The sequence below is a fragment of the Heterodontus francisci genome, chromosome 26 (assembly GCF_036365525.1).
Source record: "Heterodontus francisci isolate sHetFra1 chromosome 26, sHetFra1.hap1, whole genome shotgun sequence".
NCBI lineage: Eukaryota > Metazoa > Chordata > Chondrichthyes > Heterodontiformes > Heterodontidae > Heterodontus > Heterodontus francisci.
The window spans coordinates 38,722,470-38,734,554 of NC_090396.1; the positions used below are offsets into that span (position 1 = coordinate 38,722,470).

Genomic DNA, 12,085 nt, shown 5'->3' on the forward strand with positions numbered 1-12,085 from the left:
CTGTTGTGGTATCCACACTGACACCGCGACGCTGAAGATGACTGCCACAGGCATCTCAGCCTCATCCACACACATACAAGCAGCCTGTGTCTCCACCTGACCCTCAGCCACAAGGGGAGCACCCTGTAGGAACGGCTGAGAGTGGAGGGTGGTAGTCTCACTTTGTGGTGGGCTTGGGGGCTTTTTATGGTCGTGATCAGTTAAAATGAATCAATGTAAAGAAAAAGGTTAATGATTGGACCCAGACTTTTGATTCTAATGATGTATGGCTTAAAAGGAACACAAATGATGATGTGGGGGAAGGACGCAAATGAGTCTGTTACTTGAAATAGTGTGGCAGTTGGAAACATTTCTTCCAGGCAATGTGGGGAACAGTGGAAACTCTATGCTTCGTATGCATTTTGGATTCACTCCTCTCTCCTTGTCTTCCAGTATGAGTGGCCCTCAGGTGAAATGTGGCTGAATTAGTGTAACCCGAGCCTCCTGTCGTCCAGCTTGATGCTTTGAGGCCAAAGCCGGACCTGTGGAGGGCTTTGCAAGGCTGGTTCAGCCTGCTCCACTACGTCCTCTTCCTCTTCATCCTCTAAGGAAGTGTACCACTGCTCTGCTTCTCCTTCATTAAGGTCCAAACGTCCCTGGAGGGCCATGTTCTGAAAAGCACAGCAGATCACTACTTAAGGGAGCACAACGGAGGGTGACCCCCGACTAGCCAAGGCACCAGAACTGCATCTTGAGGAGTCCAAATGCCTACTCTATAATGACCCTTATGCCGAGATGGCAGTGACTGCAGTGCCTCTGTCGAAGGGTTGTGTATAGGTGTTAGCAGCCATCTCTTCAATGGATAGTCTTTATCCCCTAGCAGCCATTCACGTATTCTGTCCGGTGTCATGAACAGCTGTGGTACCTGTGGTTGCCTAAGGATGAAGAAGTCATGGCAGCTGGCAGGATACCATGCACAGATCTGCAAGAAATGCTTCTGGTGGTCGCATACCAGTTGAACATTGAGAGAATAGAATACCTTCCTGTTTATGAATGACCCTAGCTGCACTGCCAATGCCTTGATGGCCACACTGGCACAGTCGACACTCCCCCTGCACCTGAGGAAGTCCAGTGATGGAGGTAAATCGCACTGCTCTCTGTGCTTCTAGAAGCAGAAGCAGTAAGCCCAGGTCCCCCTGTATGCCCCACTAATCTCTGTTCAGTGACTCTCCCCACCCCAATAGGTCCAGTACCTGCAAAGCTAACTCTATGTAACCTCTGCATACTCAACAGCCACTGTGTGCCACAGCATGAACAACTCTCTGAACCTTCCCCCTTTTATGCACCGATATTAAATGGACCCGCCTCCACAACTAGCTCCTTGCTGTGATGCGCCTACTACTCAGGGATGTGGTAATGACCCTTTGTGGTCCCTGTGCCTCTATACCAATATCACTTTCTGTCTTTTAAAGATCTCCCAAATGGCTTGTTTGAATGATGAATCGATCAACTGCCATGTTTGGTTGGGTTGCCAGTCTATAGGTCCCGATGTCTCTTCCAAAATCACTGCGAGGCAGGACTGCATCAGAAAGTTGGAACACAACTCGGGGATCTGAAATTGCGGCCTTGCCTGACCCTGGTCTTGCCTCCTCAGTCAATTGAAAATTCAGTCCATTGTGTGTAAATTAGCATGTGGGATCAGTTCCAAGAATATTTAGTAGCCTACAGTTAGCACATAAACAGCAACAAAGATGCGAACTGGTGACGCAGTGGTTGGCATGTAGAAGAAATACATACACATTAATAAGATGCACATCGATGCTCAGTTTGGGTTCTGCCAGGAACACTCAGCTCCAGATCTCATTACAGTCTTGGTCCAAACATGGACAAAAGAGCTGAATTCCAAAGGTGAGGTGAGAGTGACTGCCCTTGACATCAAGGCAGCATTTGATCTAGTGTCGCATCAAGGAACCCTAGCAAACCTGGAGTCAGTGGGAAGCAGGGGAAAACTCTTCACTGGTTGGAGTAATACCTCCCACAAAGGAAGATGTTTGTGATTGTTAGAGGCCAATCATCTCAGCCCCAGGGCATCACTGCAGGAATTCCTCAAGGCAGCGTCCTAGGCCCAACCATTTTCAGCTGCTTCATCAATGAACTTCCTTCTGTCATAAGGTCAGATGTGGTCATGTTCGCTGATGATTGCATCATGTTCAGTACCATTCACGGCTCCTCAGATACTGAAGCAGTCCGTGTCAACATGCAGCAACACCTGGACAACATCCAGGCTTGGGCTGATAAGTGGCAAGTAACATTCACGCCACATAAGTGTCAGGCAATGACTACCTCGAACAAGGAAGATTCTAACCATCTTCCCTTGGCATTCAATGGCATTACCATCGCTGAATCCCCCACTATCAGCATCCTGGGGATTACCATTGACCAGAAGCTTAACAGGACTAGCCATATAAATACTGTGGCTACAAAGGCGGTCAGAGGCTTGTAATTCTTGCCAAGTAACCCACCTCCTGACTCCCCAATGCCTGTCCACCACCTACAATGTACAAGTCAGGAGTGCGGTGGAATTCACTCCACTTGCCTGGATGAGTGCAGCTTCAACACACTCAAGAAGCTCGAGGCCATCCAGGACAAAGCAGTCCACTTGATCAGCACCCCATCCACCTTAAACATTCACTGCCTCCACCACCGACGCACGATGGCAGCAATGTGTACCACATACAAGATGCACTGCAGCAACTCGCGAAGGCTCCTTCGAAGGCACCTTCCAAACTTGCAACCTCTACCACTTACAATGACAGCAGACCCATGGAACACCACCACCTGCAAGTTCCCCTCCAAGCCACACACCATCCTGACTTGGAACTATATTACCAGGCCTTCACTGTCGCTGGGTCAAAAACTTAAAACTCCCTTCCTAACAGCACTGTGGGTGTACCTACACCAGATGGACTGTTGCAGTTCAAGAAGGCAGCTCACCACCACCTTCTCAAGCGTAATTAGAGATGGGCAACAAATGCTGGCCTGACCAGCAACGCCAACATCCCATGAAGGAATAAAAAAAACTTACCTTTCTAAAAAGCAATAATGCTTTGCATAAATTCTATTATTCACCCACAGATACTCCTCAAATTTACCTTTGATGATTCACCAGGTATTGATGGGCATGTAGTAGCCTGGCTTAGATTTGTCATCTTTCCTGACTGGGTACTATGCTATCTTGTTTCGAACCTAATGGTAACTTTCCGACATTCATTTGACTTTTTCATGATGATTGTTAGTGCTTAACACACTTAGTTCCGAATCTAGCAATGCCCTGAGAGAGATCAGTCACTCCACAGGAATTTGCTCATTTTGAGCCCTGTTTAGAATCTCCATCTCATTGACGGTGAAGTCCTCAAATGTCCGGGATAACTTGTGTCACGGGAGATAATGTTGCTGTAGTGTTCTCTAGTAATTAGTCAATGAAGTATTCATTTAGTACAATAATTTTCAGCTAATCTTTAGCTTAATCTCCAACAGGATCCTTTAATTTTCTCACTGCTGTAATTGTTCTCAGTTGATCAATTAAAATGTGAAAGTGTTGAACCAAAATGATGAAAGATGACAAGGATCAATCTTCAGAAATTTGGCAAGTTTCTGAATGGGTAGGTTATAACTTATAGGCGGCTGGTCCATGGGGTCCACAGTATTTTTATGGAACAAAGAGAAGCATTCCTGCTCCTTCTGGAGCAAAAATAAATAATGTTGTAAAAGTTCTGGGATTGTTCTTGGAGCAGCCAGCATCTGTTTATATAGTTAAGAACCACTGCTTAAGTTGCTCAACACCAAGATACACAGGGGGAACATTCATCCCTTAAAATTGCAATCGGGGTCCTAACTAAGTCATACAATCACAATTTGCATCACCAAGAGACCTATAGCCTGAAATAGGTAGACAATGACTACCCAAGGGAAGGCGCCTTTCAAAATGGCAGTGACTGGAGCTCTGCACTAACAGGGCAGTAAGCTTACCAATCATTGACCCATCATTTCAACTTGTTCTTGCCCCATGGAACTGACTTCTTCCTATTGCAACACTTTTTTTGTTCCCCTTTGACCAGTCTTTTCCCACTTGCATCCGTGACTCTTCCAAAACCTTCGGCAATTTTAACAGTTTCCAGTTTCCTGGCCTGGCTCTTTTTCACGATGGATGCCCAATCTCTCTATACCTCCAATCCCCACCACGATGGCCTGCAGGCCCTGTCCTTCCTCCTTGAACGGAGGCCCAACCAGTCCCCATCCACTATCACCCTCCTCCCCCTGGCTGAAAATTGAGCAACTTCTCCTTTGACTCCACTCACTTCTCACCAAATGAAAGGTGTTGCTAATGGGACTGTGTATGGGTTCTAGCTATTCTTGTGTACCAGGCTTTGTTCCAGTCCTACTCAGGTCCCCTCCCTCACCATTCTTTGATAGATTGACAACTGTATTCATGCTGTTTCCTGCTCTGCCCCGAACTGAAAACTTCATCAACCTTGCTTCCAATTTCTGCCCTTCCCTCACATGGTTCACCTCCAACTTTTCCCTTCCTGCTGTAGTGGGATTTGAACTCATGTCTCCAGATTACTCATAACGTAACTACTATGCCACCATTTCCTTGTTTGAAAAAATGGATGAGAATTTTAAAGTAGAGGTGTTGCCGGACCAGGAGCCTATGTAGGTCAGTGAGCACAGGGATGAGGGATGAATGGGACTTGGTGCGAGTTAGAATAAGGCAACAGAGTTTTGGATGGGCTCAAGTTTATGGAGAGTGCAAGGTGGGAAACTGGTCAGGAGAGCACTGGAATGGTCAAGTCTAGAGGTAACAAAGGGTTGGATGAGAGTTACAGCAGCAGATGAACTGAAGCGGGGTGGAGACAACAGCACCAAATTAATGGATTAATAGTCGTTCATCTCATTGCTGTTACTGGAACATTGCAAGCACAAAATACCTGCAAAAGCTGCCTGCATAACTAGTCAATGCACTCCAAAAAGTCAGCAATTATGGGAAAAGCTTTTCAGATGTTTCACATGTTTTTTGACTACTTACTGTTGCACAACAGTTTTCACTTACCAAAGATATTTTTCCAGATAAGTTTAATTTATTCGTTACCTCTGAGATATTTACATTCAAGCAAACAAGATCTGCAAAACACAAGTGTATTACACACAGAGGCTACTAAATTAAATGGCTATACATTATTTAATGATTATTCTTCAGTGAAACATAGCTATAGCACCATGTCATACAATCTTCCAGTCATCCTACAATTCTCAGACAATTTTCTACTACTTCCAATTTATGTCACAATACAACCAGTCAAGTATTAGTTTTCTTGTACAAAGGACAGTGGCTACCATCATACCATTGAACTAATAAAAATTAATTTAGCTCCAACTCAGTCTATTCATTTAAGCTTGGCAACATTGATATTTGCCAGTAATTAACTCAATTTGATGATTAGCTCAGTTATTCAATTAATCTTGTGACATCCACATTTGTAGCATCGTCTTCAATTAATCATTATTTTAGTTATTTATGATAAACTGATTCCTTCTCATTTCTATGATGCTCCCTGTTTGTTTCTTAACTCCCACTGTTTCATAAACCATGTTCGTGTCACATAATACTGTATCATAAATGTGTTTACCAACTTAGGTATAATAAAATAGTTCTGGTGTGTGTATATATACACTGTGCTGTCCAAGTTTATTTTTAGCCTTTGCATCTACAGGGAAAAGGCTTTTATACCTCTGTGACTTACACAAGGAAACGTTTCTAAAATTGGAGTTTCTTTTGTAATGCTTTAATGGTCATCTATTCTCCTTATTTTCCTTATATTTGCACATTACAGGGGGCTCTTCCTTCTGTGAATGTCACAAGTAACATATCTGTCAACAAACCAACCTTGTAACGTAATTGTAAAATTATACCATCACTGAATCTTTTGCACTGCAAAAGGCAGCACAGGTGGGATGTCCTACATTTATTTACATTAGCTCTTCACAAGAGTGTAGTGCTTGCACTCTTGGGCAAGAATATATTATTACTTTACTTCAATTATAACTGCCCATTTAGAATATTGCATCGCACTTTAATGAGAGATAGTTGGGATAACCAGTCTAGCTTTCATAACATTGAAAATTTGTTTCTGTTGAGTGACAGGTTAACTTGTGACAATATTGTTGGAAACATCTCTAATCCTATATATTGTTATAAATGCACAGTAACAAACAGATTCACTTGTTTTTATCATCCTAATAAATACTTTTTGTCTCTTTAAAGCAATTATATTATGGCAGACTTTTAGCAAAGTACATGCTTCAGCGTAAGCATAATTTGATAATATTTATGCTATTAGGTCTGTTTGTTACAGTCAGAGTTACTCAGAGTGGGATAACAGAAGTAGGTTGTGCTCTACTGGGCAAGATTAAAAAATGCACATAAGTAAGACCTTGAAATTAAATCTGAATATAACAGGAGTCTAACACTACCTTGTTTTCACATTTCCTTAGCAATTGGAAGGATTTTTCTGTTTGAGATTCAATGGCAAAAATAATTACTTGTCTTAATATTTTGAACTAATAGATTTGATTTTGTGAATTTTCTGAGGTGGAGGTGGGGGATTGTTGGGGGGGGGGGGGGCGGGAAGTGGTTACATTTCTTTTGGCGAACTGTTTTGAATTGCCTTAGTATGGTGGCAAGAACTAATTTCTAGATCAATGAGTTGCTGAGTTTCCTCCAATCCTTTTTTACACCACATAATGTTTTGTTCAAGAGAAACATTAGCAGAGAATTGGGAGCAGCTCAATTGCAGACTTGTTGCTGTTGAACAGGATGTGACACTGTAGGAATGGAGTTAGAAGCAGACAGCATGATTTTTATATTGGCTAAATTTAAAATGTAACAATCACAAAAATGAGAGGCAGCAGGGCTTTAAATATCGATACGTATAACCAGCACAATGGGAATCACAAACAAATCTGCAAACCAAGTCATGGCTGCTATTAATGGATTCTTATCATACCTTCAGCCCCATTTGAAGGAATTGCTTTCATCACGAAACCAGTGCATCGACTTGCAAACTGTCTTGTAATCTCCCTGTTGCTCAATGCAATCTACAGTGGCAATAAATGGAAAATGTTGGTTGCAATGTCTATTGTGTATTTGGATATATTAAATAAACAATAAAAACTAGGGCCTGATTTTAACTCTGCCAGTGGGTGGGTTTTGAATGAGTTAAAACCTTGCCCAATGGGTTTGAAATCGAGTTGTGCAATATCAGTAATGAATCAATTATTGAATTTATTTAAAATGTCTTCTCCCCTACTTTATCAAAAAATTAATAGGGTAGATTTTCAACTTTTTGTCTGTGTATGAAACAGCCCAATTTCCATTTCAATTGATTTCAATGGAAAGGAACAGCGTGGAATTTCTATAATGGGTGCCAGTCACGCCCTGGGAGACAGAAGAGGATGAAAGTCAGCCAGCGGAAAAGCTGGTACTGGGCTTGTGGTGAGTCTGGGAGGAGGAGAGGAGTCCAGGAGGTGGATGAGTAGTGGCGGGCAGCGGCTCACTCAGTTTCGGGTGGGTCTTTTTTTTCTATTTACCTTTTTGTGGACACCTCCCTTTAAAGGCATATGCTGCAGTCAGACATTATTGAATGTGAGAAACTGGAAATAGGCCCTGGTATTCCTGAAGAAATGGTCCAAATCCTAGTTTTAGGTGTATGACCTGGGTGACTCTGAGGCACCATATCAATTTGGCCTGCTGTACTCTCCAGGGGTGGAATGAGTGCGTCATGCCCCTTTTCATATTGGAACCTTCAGCGCCCGTTTTTGGCCTGAAAAATAGCACTGCGTGATTCAATTTCGGACTGGCTCCAGTGACCCTGCCTCACCTAACTCTGGTACGGGGTTCCAGTGCTGGGTCTGGGTCCGAGGCCTCTGCTGTACCAGCAGTGGCCACCACTCCCGGTGGCGCTGCTGATATTGCTGAACTGCCAGCCCTCTGATTGGCCAGCAGCTCATGAAGGCGGAATTCCTGAATTTAAAGGGATGGAGATCCTGGCTCCTGAAACTTTAATAGAAAAAGACCAGAGGATCGCTCCTACACAAAGCCCAGCTCATAGTATGTTAAAATGCTATTTCCTTCATTATGTTAAATAATATTACTATCTTTATGGCATAATTCAAGATTCCTAATGTATTTAATCAGATGACGAGTGATTCTGTGCTTCCAGTTGGAAACCATTCTCAGAGTCTGTACGTTAGAGATAGAGTTCATACATGGTAGTCCCAATTCTGTGGCTCATGCTCCCTGTAAGCACATTGTGCTGGCAACATGGGATCACCACTATTGGATGTAAACAATTATTAATTTAGATCATGTAATTCCATCCCATCACCAATTGCACAATCAGGATTCTTTGTTGCATGATGGAAAGAATATCTGCAAAAATAAAATCTATCATAAATAAGTAAAACTTTTGCATTTGATAATGTCATCCTTCTTTATAAATAGAATAGCACCTGTTGATTGCTTAGGGTGTTTTGACTCTTACCTTTTTGTATGCAACTGCAATTTGTGCCCCCAATCCTTGTGATGTTGTCCTCTTTCGTGTCAATGTGACTTCTGTAAGAATATTGTGAAACTGTACAAATTGTTCTCATCATTGTATGAAACTATACAGCAACTGAAAAGGTAACGTTCCTGAACTTAAATAACGAAGGACCAGCATCTTCATGAAAAAGCTTTTGGCCAAATTGATTCTATATTTGTTTACAATGTAAATTGTGTTGAAATATATTGGAACATATGAATTAGGAGCAGGGGTACACTGCTCGGCCCCTCGAGCCTGCACCGCCATTCAACAAGATCATGGCTATTCTGATTGTAACATCAACTCCACATTCCCACCTACCTCAGATAACCTTTCATGCCCTTGCTCATCATGAATCTATCTACCTCTGCCTTAGAAATATTCATCGCCTTTTGTGGAAGAGAGTTGCAAAGACTCACGACCCTCTGAGAAATAATTTCTCCTCATCTCTGTCTTAAATCGGTGACCCCTTATGTTTAATTTTTAAACAGTGACCCCTAGTTCTAGATTCTCCCACAAGAGGTAACAGCCTTCCCATACCCACCCTGTCAAGACTCCTCTGGATCTTATATGTTTCAATCAAGTCACCTCTTACTCTTCTAAACTCCAGCAGATACAAGCCTTGCCTGTCCAAACTTTCCTCATAAGACAACCCGCCCATTCCAGGCATTAGTCCAGTAAACCTTCTCAGAACTGCTTCCAATGCATTTACATCCTTCCTTAAATAAGGAGACCAATACTGTAAACAGTACTCCAGATGTGGTCTCACCAATGCCCTGTATAACTGAAGCATAACCTCCCTACTTTTGTATTCAATTCCCCTCACAATAAACAATAACATTCTATTAGCTTTCCTAACTACTTGCTGTGCCAGCATACAAACCTTTTGTGTTTCATGAAGTAGGATACCCAGGTCCCTCTGCATCTGAGAGCTCTACAATTTCTTACCATTTAGATAATATGCTTCTTTTTTTATTTTTCCTGCCAAAATGGACAATTTCACATTTTCCCACATTATACTCCATTTGCCAGATCTTTGTCCACTCACTTAACTTGTCTATATCCCTTTGGAGTCTCCTTATGTCCTCTTCACAACTTATTTTCCTATCTATCTTTGTGTCATTAGCAAATTTAGCAACCATAATTTTGGTCCCTTCATCCAAGTCATTTATATAAATTGTAAAAAGTTGAGGCCCCAACACTGAACCCTGTGGTAAAGCATGGCTACCCGACTCGTACCCAACCAGATCCGCAACATGTTGGGTTCGGGTCGGGTCGGGTCTCTCTTCCGGGTCCGGAATTTGGGCTCGAGTCGGATCGGGCTGGACATGGACACAGGGCTGCCTTGCTCAGGGAGGGAAGTAATCTTGAAAATTTGAACATTCAGCCGGGACGTCAAGGTGGGAAACATGCTGACAGAACGGAGGATCACAACATTTAGATAAGGTAGAGCACAATATCCTGTTTGATATAATTAACTTTATTATGGTAGTTGGGTCGGGTCGGGTCAGGTGCGGGAAAAAAAATCAAAGGACTCGAGCCCAGGTCGGGTTCGAGTTGGATGTGGTCGGGTCGGGCCTGGGTCGGGTTTCAATTTCATACCCAAGCAGGCCTTTACCCTGTGGCACACCACTTGTTACATCTTGCCAACCAGAAAATGACCTATTTATGCCTACTCTCTGTTTCCTGTTAGCTAGCCAATCTTCTATCCATGCCAATATGTTACCCCCTACATCATGAACTTTTATTTTCTGCAATAACTTTTGATGTGGCACCTTATCATATGCCTTCTGGAAATCTAAGTACAGTGCATCCACCGGTTCCCCTGTATCCAAAGCACATGTAACTCCCTCAAAGAACTCTAATAAATTGGTTAAACATGATTTCCCTTTCACAAAACCATGTTGACTCTGGCTGATTATCTTGTGCCCTGCTATAACATCTTTAATAATTACATCTAACATTTTCACTATGACAGATGTTAAGCTAACTGGCCTATAGTTTCCTGCTTTCTATCTAATAAAGGAGTGACATTGGTTATTTTCCAATCTAATGGAACCTTCCCAGAATCTAGGGAATTTTAGAAAATTAAAACCAATGCATCAAATCTCTCTCTAGCCACTTCTTTTAAGACTCTAGGATGAAATCCATCAGGACCAGGGGACTTGTCAACCCACAGCTCCAACAATTTGCTCAGTACCACTTCCCTGGTGATTGTAATTATCTTGAGTTCCTCCCTCCCTTCCATTTCCTTATTTACAGCTATTTCTGGGATGTTACTGCATCCTCTATAGTGAAGACTGATGCAAAATACCTCTTCAATTCATCTGCCATCTCCTTTTCCATCTGCCATTTTCCATGATTAATTCCCTAGATTCACTTTCAATAGGACCGATGCTCACTTTGTTAACTCTTTTTAAAATAATTGCTAGAATTTTTACTATCTGTTTTTATATTTCTAGCTAGCTTTCTCTCGTACTGTAATTTTTCCCTTCTTATTAATCTTTGTCATTCTTCGCTGTTTTTTATATTCTGTCCAATCTTCTGACCTGCCACCCATCTTTGTGCAATTAGATGCTTTTCTTTAAGTTTGATACTATCTTTAACTTTTTTAGTTAACCACAGGTGGTAGATCCTCCCCTTGGAATTTTTCTTATTAGTTGGAACGTATCACTTCATAGCAACACCATTGTGATGTTTAATTTTTCTCCCTAATTACAAAGATGTTTGTCAAACAGTTTCGTGAAAATAGTGCTCCTTTAAATCTCTATTCTAAGCATAGATGAGCAACAAAGAATATGATTATTTTCAGTTCAATTTGATAGAAAAACATTTAAATTAAAAGATTACCTTTAAGTATCAAACCTATTTGCAACTCCCTGTCACAATGTTGTATAGTCACCTGGAGGTACACTCCTTGACTGCCAGGAGGTACATCTTGTTTCAAATGAATTCCACAGGTGCATAATAGTGCATAATGCACTATTTTCAATGGTCTGATCACTCTAGGGCACACCAGGATGCTACTTAGTGTTCATTGAATGGATTTAGCAAATGCTCAGCAGCAGGCTGCTTGTTCACATCATCTGGGGAATGGGGTCAGGCAGGGATGTCGGGCGGGAATGTGGGAATGCCAACAGCAAATCTGACAGATCAATAATAGAACTACGTATCATAAAAATTTATAAAGTTTGTAGCAAAGTGGAGCTGTATTAGTCACAATGTGAGCAGCAAGAGGAGCCCCTTTTTTACAATACCCCTACATTGTAATAATTCATAATAAGTATCCATTGCATTTTGGTATGCTAAACCTAATCAAAGCAGCTCAATCTTCTGATTGTGAGAATAAAAGGTAGAATGTACATTTAGGCACTTTTGGATCCTTCTGGTAAATCTATTTTAATCTGAGAATGATTTGTACTAATATCCTCGGGACATGATCTGTCCTCATCAAAATTGATCCACAA

General features: G+C 41.9%; 1 protein-coding gene across 6 annotated transcripts in view; it reads right to left on the reverse strand.

The window, feature by feature from the left end:
- Window positions 1–12,085, reverse strand: part of LOC137384272 (phosphoinositide 3-kinase regulatory subunit 6-like) — a 126,330-nt gene that overhangs the window by 8,369 nt on the left and 105,876 nt on the right. For all 6 annotated transcript variants that reach the window (XM_068058053.1, XM_068058054.1, XM_068058057.1 and 3 more), the window contains 3 exons: window positions 8,580–8,650; window positions 7,044–7,134; window positions 5,090–5,160 (listed from right to left, as the gene is read on the reverse strand). In XM_068058053.1, the coding sequence (XP_067914154.1) occupies window positions 5,090–5,160; window positions 7,044–7,134; window positions 8,580–8,650 (233 nt within the window). The remainder of the gene's footprint in view (window positions 1–5,089; window positions 5,161–7,043; window positions 7,135–8,579; window positions 8,651–12,085) is intronic.